The sequence below is a fragment of the Salminus brasiliensis genome, chromosome 24 (genome assembly GCF_030463535.1).
Source record: "Salminus brasiliensis chromosome 24, fSalBra1.hap2, whole genome shotgun sequence".
NCBI classification, from domain to species: domain Eukaryota; kingdom Metazoa; phylum Chordata; class Actinopteri; order Characiformes; family Bryconidae; genus Salminus; species Salminus brasiliensis.
In genome coordinates, this window is record NC_132901.1 from 8,157,695 (window position 1) to 8,176,054 (window position 18,360).

The 18,360-nt window shown below is 38.7% G+C and overlaps 2 protein-coding genes across 2 annotated transcripts; both read left to right on the forward strand.

The window, feature by feature from the left end:
- Positions 1–226: 226 nt before the first annotated feature.
- Positions 227–538, forward strand: LOC140547119 (histone H4). The gene has a single exon (XM_072670676.1). The coding sequence runs from the start codon at positions 227–229 to the stop codon at positions 536–538; it is 312 nt and encodes a 103-aa protein (XP_072526777.1).
- Positions 539–1,438: 900 nt separating this feature from the next.
- Positions 1,439–1,813, forward strand: LOC140547034 (histone H2B). The gene has a single exon (XM_072670543.1). It carries the CDS (start codon positions 1,439–1,441, stop codon positions 1,811–1,813), a length of 375 nt encoding a protein of 124 aa, XP_072526644.1.
- Positions 1,814–18,360: the final 16,547 nt, after the last annotated feature.

The window sequence follows — 18,360 nt, forward strand, 5'->3', positions numbered from 1 at the left end:
AACGGAATTCTGGTTGACTGTATTTTGTATGGCTACCCACTCAGTGGCTATACAGCAAAACAAGCGTTCTGCACACGTACAGAGTATGAGGCGGAGCTGATGTACTGTGACGTCGCTCGGTTCCCTTGCTTTCATTTAGGTCCTATAGAGGGGTATAATTGGCGTGCCTCGGGTGCTCCAGCTTCATAGATTCTCTTCTCGTCGACTGAGAAAAGAAGCAGCTAGGATGTCCGGCAGAGGCAAGGGCGGCAAAGGCCTTGGAAAAGGAGGCGCCAAGCGTCATCGTAAAGTGCTTCGCGATAACATCCAGGGTATCACAAAGCCGGCTATTCGCCGTCTGGCTCGTCGTGGTGGCGTCAAGCGTATCTCCGGTCTGATCTACGAAGAGACCCGCGGTGTGCTCAAAGTGTTCCTGGAAAACGTGATCAGGGACGCAGTCACGTACACTGAGCATGCCAAAAGAAAGACCGTCACCGCTATGGATGTGGTGTACGCCCTGAAGCGCCAGGGACGCACTCTGTACGGATTCGGAGGTTAAACGCTCGGCCTGAACAGCTCTAAACCCAACGGCTCTTTTAAGAGCCACTCACAAATCCAGCAAAAGAGCCTGTTTCTAATCTTAGCTTGTCTGTTTCAAATAAGGCAGTTTCCCGGATACTCTGTATTAAGAATGTAATATACGGGAAAAGTACATATATGTTACTTTGTATATATGTATTGTTTTACACCCCCCCCCGTATGCGTTGGTAAAATCAGAACTATACGTCTTAATAAATCCTGATAGTCGCCGTCAACGCCGCTGTGGCGAAAAACAGATTAAGCCCTGTAGATTAAAAATGCGCGGGAAGGCGAACAAAGAGTTGATCATATTTGTTTGTTTCAATAAAGTCAATGATGGTGGTTATGAATCTCCCGGTAACTTTGTTAAGAAGCTCATTTTCAGGAGGAAAAAACATAATTTATATATAATATTTATATATATATATATGACATTATATTCTTATATAATAATGTGATTATTATATAAGAATACATATTGTTTTCCATTTACCCCGTTTGCGTTGATTAAATCAGAATTATACAGAACATCGCCGTCAACGCCGCTTTGGCGAAAAATAATGTGCCGCCTGCACGGTGGGTACAAATGCGCGGGTAGGCGAACAAAGAGAATGCTGCTCAGGGGAGGGGGAAGGGAGGGGGAGAAAAGGGAGGGGAGGGGAAGGGAGGGGGAGAAAAGGGAGGGGAGGGGAGGGGAGGGGAGGGGAGGGGAAAAGGGAGTGTGGGGGGTTGGGAAGAAGCGAGCGGACAATTGTTGTCCAATGGTCGTACGACGGCATTCTAAAGGCGGTACCTTCTTGTATTAGAATGCCAGAGTCTAAATAATGTGGGAGCTTATCGCCTCCTCCTCATTCTTCAGTCTTACTCGACGAGGAGCAGTATGCCTGAGCCAGCTAAGTCCGCGCCCAAGAAGGGATCCAAGAAAGCCGTGACCAAGACGGCCGGGAAAGGAGGCAAGAAGCGCAGAAAGTCCAGGAAGGAGAGCTATGCTATCTACGTGTACAAGGTGCTGAAGCAGGTCCACCCTGATACCGGTATCTCCTCCAAAGCGATGGGCATCATGAACTCGTTCGTGAACGACATCTTCGAGCGCATCGCCGGTGAGTCTTCCCGTTTGGCTCATTACAACAAACGTTCTACTATCACCTCTAGGGAGATCCAGACCGCTGTGCGTCTGCTCCTTCCCGGTGAGTTGGCCAAGCACGCCGTGTCCGAGGGCACAAAGGCCGTCACCAAGTACACGAGCTCCAAGTAAATGGTGATAGCGGCGTAATCCAAACCCAACGGCTCTTTTAAGAGCCACCCACGGTTTCTTCGAAAGAGCAGTTTTATTCAAGAACAAAGTCGCCGATGGTAAGCTATAATACTAATTATTATTATTAATATTATTTTTTTTTTTTTTCCCCCCATGAGTGCTTCTGCAGCCATTATTGTAAAAGGAATGCCCTTCAGTGTATGTATGTATGTATGTAAATCAACTTACTTAGTTGTTTGTCTGCATTTAATTGGTATAGTATACTAAGATTCAGGGGCAGAGCAGCAAACTAAAATACTGTGCCATACTAACTGTATGGCGTGGGGTTGTAATGCTAAGTGGGATAAATGAAGCTGCACATCACCTGTGAAAGACCAGTCCAGAGGAGATCAGCCTTTCAGGTGGGGAATAGTGAGGCAGGAAACCATACTAGAGTTGACTTGAAGCCTAGAACTATACACTTGATCTTTGTAATGAAAGCTGTCTAGTATATGTAACCAGGCATACGGTTAGGAAAGAGAGGAAATAAGTATCTCCACAAGCTTTTTTTGTTGGGTCACAGAAGGGTGAAGTTATTCAAAGCCTTAGGTTTATGGTGAGATTTGAGTGAGCAAGAATAGGTTCAGAGCTAGACTTTTGATGTAGAGGGTCGGAGCAAGGCAAAAGGACGAAGGTAGAGTAAGTAAAATAGTATGGCGGTCAAAGGCCTCAGGTTTATGATGAAGGTGGATTGAGTTAAAGTGACCGTGAGCTTAGGCCTTTGCCTTAGGATACAAAGGAAGGTTCAGTAAAAGTGAATTTCAGCATTAGCCATCAGCCTGATGATTTGGATACACATGGCCTCGGCCTACTGAGGAATGCAGATCTAAGTAGAATGGTCATGACTGCATGGAATGGGTTAAATGAAAGTAAAAGTTTAAAAATAATAATTTGGTGTGTTGCTTATTGAGATAGAGGGAGGGATGGGGTTAATTTGTTTTAGTACAAGAATGAAATTGGAGTTGTTTCATGTGAGAGGTTCGAATGAGGATGGGGAGTGATTTTGTATAATGGTTGGAGGAAGGATGGTGTTATTTCATTTTAGGGTTGGAGAGAGAAGGTCGTGGGGTTTGTATTAGAGTATGAATGAAAATGGGTTATTTTATTTTGGGGTTAGACGGCGGATGGGGTTATTTGGTTTCATGGTTAGAATGATGTTAAGGTTATGTTGTACTAGGTTAAGAGGGAGGACAGAGTTATTTTGTATTAGGACTATTTGGTTTGGTTCACTAAAAGATGAATTTGGTTGAAGCCTTAGGTTAATGGTGAGATTCGAGCGAGCAAGAATAGGTTCAGAGCTAGACTTTTGATGTAGAGGGTCGGAGCAAGGCAAAAGGACGAGGGTAGAGTAAGTAAAATAGTATGGCGGTCAAAGACCTCAGGTTTATGATGAAGGTGGATTGAGTTAAAGTGACGGTGAGCTTAAGCCTTTGCCTTAGGATACAAAGGAAGGTTCAGTAAAAGTGAGTTTCAACATTAGCCATCAGCCTGATGATTTGGATACACATGGCCTCGGCCTACTGAGGAATGCACTTCTAAGTAGAATGGTCATGACTGCATGGAATGGGTTAAATGAAAGTAAAAGTTTAAAAATAATAATTTGGTGTGTTGCTTATTGAGATAGAGGGAGGGATGGGGTTAATTTGTTTTAGGACAAGAATGAGATTGGAGTTGTTTCATGTGAGGGGTTCGAATGAGGATGGAGTGATTTTGTTTAATGGTTGGAGGAAGGATGGGGTTATTTCATTTTAGGTTTTGTGAGAGAAGGTGGTGGGGTTTGTATTAGAGTATGAATGGAAATGGGTTATTTTATTTTGGGGTTAGACGGCGGATGGGGTTATTTGGTTTCATGGTTAGAATGATGTTAAGGTTATGTTGTACTAGGTTAAGAGGGAGGACAGAGTTATTTTGTATTAGGACTACTTGGTTTGGTCACAAAAAGATGAATTTGGTTGAAGCCTTAGGTTAATGGTGAGATTCGAGCGAGCAAGAATAGGTTCAGAGCTAGACTTTTGATGTAGAGGGTCGGAGCAAGGCAAAAAGACGAGGGTAGAGTAAGTAAATTTAGGTAGCGTAAGTAAAAAAGTATGGCGGTGAAAGTGTGTTTAGTGCAGATGTGATCTAGGAAGAGTGAGTAACAGCAGCTTTGTAAACGAGGCCTCAGGTTTATGATGGAGGTGGATTGTGTTAAAGTGACTGTGAGCTTAGGCCTTTGCCTTAGGAAGCTTCAGAAAAAGTGAATTTCAACATTGGCCATCAGCCTGATGATTTGGATACACATGGCCTCGGCCTACTGAGGAATGCACATCTAAGTAGAATGGTCATGACTGCATGGAATGGGTTAAATGAAAGTAAAAGTTTAAAAATAATAATTTGGTGTGTTGCTTATTGAGATAGAGGGAGGGATGGGGTTAATTTGTTTTAGTACAAGAATGAAATTGGAGTTGTTTCATGTGAGAGGTTCGAATGAGGATGGGGAGTGATTTTGTATAATGGTTGGAGGAAGGATGGTGTTATTTCATTTTAGGGTTGGAGAGAGAAGGTCGTGGGGTTTGTATTAGAGTATGAATGAAAATGGGTTATTTTATTTTGGGGTTAGACGGCGGATGGGGTTATTTGGTTTCATGGTTAGAATGATGTTAAGGTTATGTTGTACTAGGTTAAGAGGGAGGACAGAGTTATTTTGTATTAGGACTATTTGGTTTGGTTCACTAAAAGATGAATTTGGTTGAAGCCTTAGGTTAATGGTGAGATTCGAGCGAGCAAGAATAGGTTCAGAGCTAGACTTTTGATGTAGAGGGTCGGAGCAAGGCAAAAGGACGAGGGTAGAGTAAGTAAAATAGTATGGCGGTCAAAGACCTCAGGTTTATGATGAAGGTGGATTGAGTTAAAGTGACGGTGAGCTTAAGCCTTTGCCTTAGGATACAAAGGAAGGTTCAGTAAAAGTGAGTTTCAACATTAGCCATCAGCCTGATGATTTGGATACACATGGCCTCGGCCTACTGAGGAATGCACATCTAAGTAGAATGGTCATGACTGCATGGAATGGGTTAAATGAAAGTAAAAGTTTAAAAATAATAATTTGGTGTGTTGCTTATTGAGATAGAGGGAGGGATGGGGTTAATTTGTTTTAGTACAAGAATGAGATTTGAGTTGTTTCATGTGAGGGGTTCGAATGAGGATGGAGTGATTTTGTATAATGGTTGGAGGAAGGATGGGGTTATTTCATTTTAGGGTTTGTGAGAGAAGGTGGTGGGGTTTGTATTAGAGTATGAATGGAAATGGGTTATTTTATTTTGGGGTTAGACGGCGGATGGGGTTATTTGTTTTCATGGTTAGAATGATGTTAAGGTTATGTTGTACTAGGTTAAGAGGGAGGACAGAGTTATTTTGTATTAGGACTATTTGGTTTGGTTCACTAAAAGATGAATTTGGTTGAAGTCTTAGGTTAATGGTGAGATTCGAGCGAGCAAGAATAGGTTCATAGATATTTTTTTGATGTAGAGGGTCGGAGCAATGCAAAAGGACGAGGGTAGAGTAAGTAAAATAGTATGGCGGTCAAAGGCCTCAGTTTTATGATGAAGGTGGATTGAGTTAAAGTGACGGTGAGCTTAAGCCTTTGCCTTAGGATACAAAGGAAGGTTCAGTAAAAGTGAGTTTCAACATTAGCCATCAGCCTGATGATTTGGATACACATGGCCTCGGCCTACTGAGGAATGCACATCTAAGTAGAATGGTCATGACTGCATGGAATGGGTTAAATGAAAGTAAAAGTTTAAAAATAATAATTTGGTGTGTTGCTTATTGAGATAGAGGGAGGGATGGGGTTAATTTGTTTTAGGACAAGAATGAGATTGGAGTTGTTTCATGTGAGGGGTTTGAGGATGGGGAGTGATTTTGTATAATGGTTGGAGGAAGGATGGTGTTATTTCATTTTAGGGTTGGAGAGAGAAGGTGGTGGGGTTTGTATTAGAGTATGAATGAAAATGGGTTATTTTATTTTGGGGTTAGACGGCGGATGGGGTTATTTGGTTTCATGGTTAGAATGATGTTAAGGATATGTTGTACTAGGTTAAGAGGGAGGACAGAGTTATTTTGTATTAGGACTATTTGGTTTGGTTCACTAAAAGATGAATTTGGTTGAAGCCTTAGGTTAATGGTGAGATTCGAGCGAGCAAGAATAGGTTCAGAGCTAGACTTATGATGTAGAGGGTCGGAGCAAGGCAAAAGGACGAGGGTAGAGTAAGTAAAATAGTATGGCGGTCAAAGGCCTCAGTTTTATGATGAAGGTGGATTGAGTTAAAGTGACGGTGAGTTTAAGCCTTTGCCTTAGGATACAAAGGAAGGTTCAGTAAAAGTGAGTTTCAACATTAGCCATCAGCAATCAGTAAAGGAGTTAAGTGTATATTCCGGAGAGGACCACCGTTGTTGTGGGAACGCAGACATATGTCATGGATGGAGCGTGGATGCCATCGTGTGGTCAAACTAGGCAAATGCAAACGTTAACTACGTAGATTTATTCGTGTATGTGTGTGAATGTAACAGCTTTTTTCATTTGATAGATGGTTGTGAACTCCAGTACGTCTACTAAATCATTTGTATTGCGGTGTTATTTTGGTTAGTGTTTTTTAAAGTACATTTTAAAAAATGTTTCTTTTGAAGCATACTTCAGTTCAGGGCATTTTAGTAGCCAGCATGGTTACCAGTTCTCATGCTGCCAGGCAATGAAATGGAAACTTAATTTAGGGTAATTTTATACACATTAAATATGATTGTTAACTGCACCAACAAATCTAAAAAGTAATTACGTGTCTTACGTGATGATTTTCGTTTGGGCTTGGGTTTCATTTCAACAATATGCTAACGATAACATACTCCAGACTGTATAATCTCCTTCCACAACTAGATAAAATGTCTTGTTTTGAAGAACGCTTGATAGAAGTCTTTAAAAAAAGGCACTTTATTAGCCATCATGACAACCAAACAGCATGCAGTTATGTAAAAAGCCACCAATTTACTCACTGCTAGAAGCCATTGAGACAAACTATAGAGTAGTGCACTTCTATGTAGGACCTTTATTTCCTTTTCTTTAGAGCCCTTAAACTCTGTGTATTAGCTTATATTGAGGTTACCATAATAATCATAAATCAGTAAAAAACACCGCTCATCTGCTATCAAGACCTGACCGAGGAGCTGGAGGCCAGTGGAGCAAAGCTAAAATATGGAAAAGCATACGCACCCTCAAATTGGTGCAAAAAAAAATAAATAATAATTTTAATCATTCAAGGCATAGGTAAGTAACAAATGAATACAAAAGTGCTAACAAAAGTGAATGAAAAGCCAGCCGTACTCACTTGTGAATTCGCTTTTTTGATTTTGCTTCTTTAAACGTCTCTGTGGACCAAAAAAAAAAGATTAATTGTTTTACATTTTAACCACACGATGGCATCCACGCTCCATTTACGTACTATGACCACAGACTTAAAGCTTAGCCCTGAAACTCCATCAGAAGCCTAAAAGACTTGACTAGAGAAGTGCACTTCTGTGTAGTGTATACAGTGTAAGGGATTTAGGAAGTGCCCTATTGCAAACGTCACCGTTGTTTTGGTATCGTGGATATATGTCATGGATGGAGCGTGGATGCCATCGTGTGGTCAAACTCGCAAATGCAAACGCTAAAAACATAGATGTATACGTGTATGTGTGTGAATGTTACAGCTTTTACATATGACAGATGGTTGTGAACTCCAGTAAGTCTACTAAGATCTACCAAGGAACATTTGGGCATTTTAGTAGCCAGCATGACAACCAGTTGTCATGCTACTAGGCAATGAAAACTTAATTTAGGGCACTGCAATTTTTATACACATTAAATATGATTGTTAACTGCACCAATACATCTAAAAAGTCATTACATGTCTTGCGGGATGATTTTTGTTTGGGTTTTAACAATATGCTAATGATAAAGTAGGACAGAATTTTTTTTTACTCCAGACTGTATTACCTCCTTCCACAACTCGATCAAATGGCTTTAGATAAAGAATCCTTGATAGAAGCATTCTTTATTTAAGGCACTTTTTTATCAGTTAGGTAAAAAGCCAACAATTCGCTCACTACTATAAGCCATTGAGACAAACTGTAGAGTAGTGCAATTCTATGAATGACGTTTTTCCCCTCCCCCTTTAGAGCCCTTAAATTCTATGCTGTATGGTTATGTGTATGTATGTATGCATCAGCTTATATTGAGGTTAACATAATAATCATAAATCAATAAAGAACACCGCTCATCTGCTATCAAGACCTGACTAAGGAGCTAGAGGCCAGTGGAGCAAAGCTACAATTACGAAAAGCATACGCACCATCGGTGCAAAAAATCATTTTAACCTGCCAGGTTTAGGTCAGAGACTTTCTTCAAGGCATAGGTAAGTAACAAATGAATACAAAAGTGCTAACAAAAGTGTATCAAAAGCCAGCCGTACTCACTTGTGAATTAGCTTTTTTGTGCTTCTCAAATTGAACTCTTTCTCTTCTTTCTGATTTTGCTTCTTTAAATGTCTCTGTGGACCAAGAAAAAAAAAAACTAAAAAAAAAGATGAATTGTTTTATATTTTGCAGATTTACATTTTGACCACCAGATGGCATCCACGCTCCATTCACGTACTACGACAACAGACTTAAAGCTTAGCCCTGAAACTCCATCAGAAGCCTAAGGGGTAGGTCTAGCCAAACTGCTTCCCCTCACCCTGACTTCATCATGAGCTCTACACTTACTTTGCTTACCACAATGTCTTTCCATATTTCTTTATCATCCACTAACTGCAACATATGATAAAAGCAACATTACTTAAAGCAACATTAACTCCCTCTGTGTTTATCTAATCTAGCATGACTTTTATTAGAAGATGTAAAGCGAGCCTGAGAAATCCAAGGGGTAAACATGTAGTTTTAGTTGGCCTCATTAGGAGCTTTTCCCTTGTATGCAATAATATACCATTTATTCGATTTGTGTTTGTTCTTTCTTTCTTTAAATGTCTCTGTGGACACTATATCTTTAACTTGTAGTGTATTAGATTAACGACTACAATTCCCATGATGCCTAACTAAAGATTTTTTTGCACCGATGGTGCGTATGCTTTTCGTAATTGTAGCTTTGCTCCACTGGCCTCTAGCTCCTTAGTCAGGTCTTGATAGCAGATGAGCGGTGTTCTTTATTGATTTATGATTATTATGTTAACCTCAATATAAGCTGATAAAACCTTGCCAAATAAAATTATTTTTGCACAGATTTAATTGTGTGGGTATGAGACATGTTAGTATTATTCCTACATTCACTTCTCATTGGTGAAGATCTTCTCTAATGGCCAATGTCAGTGTTAACACTTTACTGTACATCCTATACATTTGCACTCCTGGACACTACTAACACTTTATTATTATTACTTAATAATACAGTGTTATTATTAAATTTTTATGTATCGTCATCTGTCCACTTCATTTCTTATTTTTCATAACTGCACTGTCCTTCATCTGCAGTTAGTTTGAAATGCATTTTCACATGTATTTTATTTATCTGTCTATCTATCTATCTTGCAGTGTGGGTTCTAACTAGACAAAGGACTCCAAAAGTCATGTTTGTGTTTTTAAACCACAGTATTGACTTTGTCCTCATGTAACTCATGTATAGTGTAACTGGGTATCTCAGTATCTTCACCTGGATTTATTGATCCAAAACTGTAGTTTAGTGATGTCAAGGTTCAAATGTTTAAAGTCATATCATGTTGAATGTTGTGAGGGAATACGTCTGAAAATATATGGAACCTGGCCTGGCAGATACATATTCTGACCACCAGATGGCATCACTACTCCATTCACGTTCTGCAACTACATAGTCTTAGGGCCTAGCCCTGAAACTCCATCAGAAGCCTAAGAGGTAGGTCCAGCCGAACTGCTACCACTCATCCTGACTTCATCATGAGCTTTACACTTACTTTGTTCACCACAATTTATTTCCTTCCTTTCTCTTCCACTAACTGCTAACCAATATGACTTTAGAAGAAGATTTATTAGAAGATGTATAGTGAAAACCTGAGGAATCCAAATGGTGTGGGTTTAGTTTAAGTTGGCCTTGTTTTATTTTATGTGCAGAAATATGTCAGTGGTGGTGGTTGTGTGTGTGTGTGTGTGTGTGTGTGTGTGTGTGTGTGTGTGTGTGTGTGTGTGTGTGGGTGTGTGTGTGTGTGTGTGTGTGTGTGTGTGTGTGAGAGAGAGAGAGAGAGAGAGAGAGAGAGAGAGAGAGAGAGAGAGAGAGAGAGAGAGAGAGAGAGAGAGAGAGAGAGCTTGATGCATACTTATTCAATCTGACAGAAAATACAAACCCTGTACTGGTTTGTGTTTGAGCAATATGTGTTGACAAAGAAAAAAAGAACAAATTACTGGTTGAATCTATAAAACACTATGCTTCCTTTAAGTGTGTCTATGTCAATGTGTCAATGACACAATGTGTCTTTATCCTGTAGTGTCAAGATCAAGGACTACAATTCCCATGATGCCTAACTACAAGTTCAGCCTATTGACACACGTGCCATGTATTAGGACTAATCACGTGTTGTTTTAATTCTTTAATTCTTGAATTTGATTTATTGTTGTACTGGGTTGTTGGCGTTGTATTTTCTAAACGTTGCAAACCCTTTGTATGTGGATTTACTTGTTCAATATGTTGTCATGGAGCCTGTCTCTCTCTCTCTATCTCTGTCTATCTCTCTATGTATACATATCTATCTACCTACCTACCTTCCTACCTACCACCCTCCCTCTCTTCATCTAATGATGAAATCCGATAACTGCACGTCCAGTCACAGTAAAAAGTAAACCGTGTGCCATGGTGTACAGTAGTGGGCTGATCTCAGTGTGTGCTTGTTTTATGCTTGCAAGGTCGTAACCCTAGTACTAAATAGCCATTTATGTCATTTATTCAGGCATTCAGGTGCATTGAGGGAGGACACGTACTCTTGTCGTGTGTGTGTGTGAAATAATCGCTACGCACGTTAGAATGGCGTGATGTAGTGTGACTTTGTTGTATACGAGACCGAGGCGCACATGGCGACAGCCATCAGAGGGGAGTGGACGGCTGACCGAGGTATTTGTCGTGTTAAGACCTATGTTAACTACTTTTAATGTTCATACATGTGAAACGTCGTCTTTACATGACGACATGTGAGTCATTACACTTTGCGTTGCTTTGTGGAATAGGCGTGAGCTGGAGACTGGACCTGGTCAGCTCCGTTGTGTCGCTGTTGGCACGATAACGTTTGCTAACTTGCCAAAAATGAAGTGGATACTGAAATCCGATAAGTCGATTTTGCGGAGAGCCTAAAGTTGTACACCCAGTCACAGCAAATCGACGTAGAACTGCCGTTGCTGGATCTATGTGTGGAGTTGTACATAGCTTGGAGCCAGCTTAACGATTAGCAGCGTGGCTAACTCGGCCAGCATAAACAGTAAAGCACAAATATGAGCCTAATTATGAGGGGTCATTATTTATTGACCACAGTGCAGTGCCACATGCGGAGTTGTAGCATAAAAGTACGCAATACAGCCGTGATTTGTGGCTGTTGAGTGATTTGAGTTAACTTGCTTTTTCAGGTCCACACATGAGCTAACATAGCGATTAGCATGCTAGCTAACTCGGATGGTACAAACAATAGCATTACGCCAGCGAGTGTAAATACCTGTCAGATAAATACACACTCGCTCGAGTCAGTCAAGTTTTATTATGAAACCGTGTATATAGCTAGCAACATTTTATACGTTTACTGCCGTGGTTGAAATCGAGAAGCCACCTCGGAGAGTAGCATGATGGCTAGGTGTCTAAAAATTAATCACAAAAATAACGATATTACGGACACGTGCGTAGTTCTCTATATTGTTATTTGGAGCAAGTGAGGGAGAAACAGTCGTGCTTAAACCCGGATACCAGCAGCGTATCTTCTGGTTTTCAGAGCTGGGCGGCCTGTGTAGCTTGCTAGCTAGTGTTTTGTTTACAAAAGATTATTTTCGTTATTAGCTAATTGCCGAAACGGCATCGGTCAACCGAAAAAACGAACAAACAAAAAAACAATGCAATTTCGCTCGTTGGCCAATAGTTAAACAGTAAAAAAGCTCAGAAAAAGCTATGACATTAGAACCGGAGTTGCACTGTCCAATTCCCAAGCAGCTCACTACTCCCTATGGAGTGCACGGTGTCACGAAAAAACGCTGTGCACTAGGGAGTAGTGGAGTGCGGTTTAGGATCGCCCCAGGTGTACGAAGGAAGACTTCATGCATGGAGCATGGGGTGTCATCCTGTGGTAAAAGATAAGATAAGATAAGATAAGATAATCCTTAAACACGGAAAGATTATATATATATATATATATATATATATATATATATATATATATATATATATATATATATAAGATTATATATATATATATATATATATATATATATATATATATATATATATATACACTTGGCGTTATTATTGTAGTAATTGATTTTTAGAAAACAGTGCATAAATGTTTATTTACAAAGGCCACATGGCCCCTATCCACTTCTTACAGTGACTCAAAGTAGGCTCATACACAGCCTCACTAAACAGTTCATCTTATGCCTAGGTCACTGAATTGTATGAATTTATTCAGTTATTTATTTATTTAAGATTTCGCCATAAGACCAATCTATTTCAGAAATGATTTTAGCTCTTAATTGCAGTTTAGGTTACTTCGTCATTATATGGTCAAGCAGGTCTGGAGCTAGGCTGTAGGTTTCAAAGCTAAATCATGTTGAGTTAAAGTATTCACAGTGAAGGTTATGCATGATCCAAAGTGTGCTGCGTTATTTTGAACATGAGTACATCCAGAGAGAACGGAATTCTGGTTGACTGTATTTTGTATGGCTACCCACTCAGTGGCTATACAGCAAAACAAGCGTTCTGCACACGTACAGAGTATGAGGCGGAGCTGATGTACTGTGACGTCGCTCGGTTCCCTTGCTTTCATTTAGGTCCTATAGAGGGGTATAATTGGCGTGCCTCGGGTGCTCCAGCTTCATAGATTCTCTTCTCGTCGACTGAGAAAAGAAGCAGCTAGGATGTCCGGCAGAGGCAAGGGCGGCATATAGAAGAGAATACTTTCGTGTTTTGACCGCAGCACCTCGCGGTGTCTGCGGTCTTATTTAACTACCTTTTTCTCAACTTTAGACTGATTACATGTTTTAAATCAACTGGAATCTGCCAATCGGATCAAGCTCAGACCGCAGCACTTCGTGTGTCTGCGGTCCCCCCCTTTTTTTTTTCGCTCTTGTCGTTTGTGGCGGGAAACTGCCTTTTGTTTAGCGCCTAAGCTTCTTGGGTGACCCAGAGGTGGTCAAAATGGCGCCGAGCTCTGCTTATAATGACAGGTTCCTGAAATATTGGGCCAAAATCAAATTTATTGGCAGTGGTGAACCACCAGACAGAAACACAGTGGGCGAGATGATCTTGGACTCTCAGTGGATCTCCGTTCAAGATATATTTTCTTTCATCGGCCTTCCGAATAAAACGGAGTATGAAATCTGCTTCAACAGTGAATTAGCACTCCGCAAGTTTATGGACTCATTTTCATCAAACCAAGACAAGTGGAAAGATTTCCAGTCTTTTTCCCCCATCAATTTCGATATTAAGAATGTTTTTGTAAAATTTTGGACTGGCAGAATCACTGATGCGGACATTGAATTGTACTTATCCCGGTTCTGTGAAATTTTGAAACCAGCGGAGAAACCGGTAGATAACTTAGGCTTTTGGTATGGAGTAAGGAAATACCAAGTCAGGATTAAAAAAGATTCACAAGGACGTACTCTAACCCTCCCAAATTCCATCTCTCTGGGCCCGTACAATGGGAAAATTTCCTATCAAGGACAAGTGTCCTCTTGCTTCATCTGTCAGTCATCTGACCATCATGCAAAAGATTGCGATACAGTTAAATGTTGGAAATGTGGTCAATTAGGCCATAGATCTGCCACATGTTCCAATACTGCCAAGTGCAGTTTGTGTGGCATAGTTGGCCACAGCTTTTTTAACTGCCCACAATCTTACACAAATAGAGTAAAATTAGGACAAAGAAATTTGCAGCTAATATTGAATGAAGCAAAGGAACAAGAGATGACAAGACAAGAGGAAGAGACACTCAAACCAGCTCAGCTTGACAAAAACAAGGAAATCACACAATCTCAGAATGGGAAAAACGACTCACACGGAACTCTACAAGCATCTGGAGAGACTATGTCCAGCAGCAGCGATAGCGACTCAGAGGAGTCAAAGGACGACATGAGTGGAGACTACTCATCTCACAGCGGGGAGGAAACGCAGGAAAGCGCAAATGAGGAGGACTTTAGTGCGGACTCACTTTCTCCGACCACTAAACAAGGACATGAACAAAGAAAAGGCCAGAAGAAGATCTCCAAACGGGAAAACAAAGCGAATGTGACTGTTAAACACTTGCCTCAAGAAGCTAAAAGAAAACGCATCTCATCCGGAGAGACCGAGGGGAAGAGTGGATCTGAACTACTGGGAAAAGTAAGAAAGAAATGATTTTAATAATTTACCATGTCTTCTTGCAACCTTGCAGTAGCTAGTTGTAATGTTCGTGGAATTCAATCTAGTAGAAATAGAAAAAAAAAGTTAAATGTTTTAATGCAAGAAAAATTAGATATTTTATGTTTACAAGAAACAAGATTAAGTAATTACAATGATATATGTGATGTTAAAAAGATATGGGGTAACAATAAATCTCTTTTTTCAGTAGGTGAAGATAGAGCAGATGGTATAGCAATATTATTTTATACAAATGATATTCAAATTATAAAAATTCGAGAGTTAATCCCAGGAAGGTTGATGTATGTAGATTTTTTTATGTATGGAAACAAAGTTAGAGTAATCAATGTATACACAGCTCAGGATAGAAATAAAAAAATTCTGCTCTTTAATAAGATGAAAAACCTATTATATGTTGGGTTTTATATCATCATCTGTGGTGATTTTAACACTATCACAGATGAGATAGATAGTTCTTCAACTAATCCAAAATCAATTTTAAGAGAAGGGCGTGTTTTAAAACAAATTATGAAAGATAATAAAATAAATGATACGTTTAGAGTTCTTTTTCCTCAAAAAATTGGATTTACAAGATTTGATAGTGTTTTTAAGTCACGTATTGATAGAATATATATTTCTGAGAAGTTTACGGTCATATCCTATACGACTAAACTTTTAGTTGAATCAGATCACCTTACAGTATTGGCTACAATTAGGTTTAATGAAGGAGGAAGAAATAAGAATTATTGGAAAATGAATATAAATATATTAAACTATTTAAAAGTAAATTCAGACTTAAAAGAAGAATTTAATAGAATTAGATCAATTAAATTTTTACTATCCACTGAACAAGAATATTGGGAAATTTTTAAAACCAGAATAAGACAATTTTCAAAGTTTCAAAGCAGACTAATTAATAAAGAAAAAAATGAAAAGTATAGCTCCTTAATAAAGAAATATATTATTCTAAAACATAAGAAAGATAGGACAGAGTATGAAGAAAAGCTATTATCTGATACACAGGACAAGATAGATGAAATGAATTGTGAAAATGTAAAAAATCTTCAAGTTTTAGCAGGATTAAGCTCACTTGAAAATTTTAACCCAGATAAAATAATGTCCATATATTCAAAGAAAAAACAAATGTCACAAATACATTCTATTAAATTAGGAAATGAAATTATAACAAACTTTGATGAAATAAAGAAAACAATTAGAGTTCTATGTGAAGGAATGTATAAAGAACTAACCATTGATGACTTGATGATAAAAAACTTTTTAGATATTCACACGCCAAACATTGAATCTTTCGATCCCTTGGAAGGTGAGATTTTAGAGATTGAAGTTGAAACTGCGATAAAACAATTAAACCTAAAAAAAGCACCAGGTCCAGATGGCCTGCCTACAGAGTTTTATTTAAACTTTATTAAAGAAATTTCTCCAATATTAACACGGGTATATAATGAAGGGATTCAGACAGGGTGTATGCATGACTCCTTCTATGAAGGAGTATTAACACTTATACACAAAAAAGGTGATAAATCAAATATTGATAATTACAGGCATCTGACCCTAATGAATTTAGATTATAAAATCCTTGCTAAGATTATTATGAATAGATTAGAAGATGTGCTAGATTTGACCATTGTAAAAGAACAAACATGTGCTGTAAAAGGTCGATACATGTGGGACAATTTGAACTCACTAAGAGAGATAACATATAATCAGGAAGAAAGGAATTTTTACATTGTTGCTCTAGATCAAAAAAAGGCATTTGATTCAGTGTCTAGAGACTATGTTTTTGCAGTTCTTAAAACATACGGTTTTCCAGGGAGTTTTATTGACATGATCAAATGTTTGTATAAGAAATCGAAAGTTCAAGTGAATGTCAATGGTGAATTAACTGATGATTTTCTGATCCTGAGAGGAGTTAAACAAGGCTGTCCACTTAGTGCCGCCTTATACGTATTAGCTATAAGCCCCTTAATTCAAAAAATCAAAAACGATAAAGCACTTAATGGTGTTAAAATTAATGGGAAAAAGTTTATCATCTCTGCGTATGCAGATGACATCACAGTTATCATTAAAACGAAGAAAGAATTAGAAATTATTTATCAACATTTTAGACAGTATGAGCAAGCATCAGGCGCCATGTTAAACATGTCTAAATCAGAGTGTTTGTGGATCGGCGAAACTAGATATAAATTCCCAGTTAATATACCTGAAAAGGAACAAATAAAAGTACTAGGAATAAAATTTGATAATACTGGTTGTGTCGATGGAAATTGGAAAGAAAAGGAATTAGAAATACGTGAAGAAATTAGCCAATTTGATAATCATAATTTGAGTTATAAGGCAAAAATCGGAATTATTAAAATGTATATATTGTCTAAAATCCTATTTTTGTCTTGTATATTTCCACCTACAGATGTTTGGAGTAAAAAATTAAATAAAATTTGTTGCAATTTTATTTGGGGTACCACACGGGAGGTGACAAAGCGAGAGCTAGTTTTTAAAAGTAAAGAACAGGGTGGTTTAGGGGCAATAGATTTTGGTCTGAAAACCAAAATAGCAGTTTGTAAAATTATAGCAAATGGATTATATAGACAAGCGGAGTGGGTTGGAAATATTAGCAATTGGAAAGAGAAAAAAAGAGGAAGAGCTAGATCTAAAATACCATATTATAAAATAATATATTCTGACTTTACAAATAAATATGAATCACTTAATATTAACTGGGCCTTTGATTCTAATAAAGAAATATATAAGAAGATAGCAGATATTGTATATGGTGGATTAATAAATTATAAAGAGATTCCTATAAATGAATATCAGTTAGTCATTAACAATATCACAAGTAAAACATTGTCTGAAAAGTTACGAGACACAGCATGGTTAATCTCTGTTAGGCGCATTCCAGTAAGAACAGTGGTAAAATGGAGCTGCTACGTAAAGACAACACAGTGTCCAATGCCCAATTGTAACAATGAAGAAACTGTAGAGCATTTTCTTCTTGAATGCTATAGATCTAAACAAGTTTGGGATAAACTAAAAGAGATTAATCTTAAATGTCAAATTACTTTGAAGACCGTTGCCTTTGGTATTTTTAATAATACACTCTCAGAATCAGAAAAAGAAATTACATGGTTAATATTGTGCATTGTGAAACATAAACTATGGAAAACAAGATGTCGCATGACTATAGATCATCAGTTTGTTTCAAGTGAATGTGTTTTTAAACAAATCATGATGGAATTGAGAAGACGAAGGACTCTAGACTTAAAAAAACATAAAGGTGATGTATGGAACTTTTTGGACCTTTAAATTTGAAAATAATTTTGAACATATACATATATGTAATGTTGTCTTGTATGTTTGTATTTTTCTTGTAAACCATCTTTTCTATTGATTAATAAAGCTATTTAAAAAAAAAAAAAAAAAAAAAGCAAGGGCGGCAAAGGCCTTGGAAAAGGAGGCGCCAAGCGTCATCGTAAAGTGCTTCGCGATAACATCCAGGGTATCACAAAGCCGGCTATTCGCCGTCTGGCTCGTCGTGGTGGCGTCAAGCGTATCTCCGGTCTGATCTACGAAGAGACCCGCGGTGTGCTCAAAGTGTTCCTGGAAAACGTGATCAGGGACGCAGTCACGTACACTGAGCATGCCAAAAGAAAGACCGTCACCGCTATGGATGTGGTGTACGCCCTGAAGCGCCAGGGACGCACTCTGTACGGATTCGGAGGTTAAACGCTCGGCCTGAACAGCTCTAAACCCAACGGCTCTTTTAAGAGCCACTCACAAATCCAGCAAAAGAGCCTGTTTCTAATCTTAGCTTGTTTGTTTCAAATAAGGCAGTTTCCCGGATACTCTGTATTAAGAATGTAATATACGGGAAGAG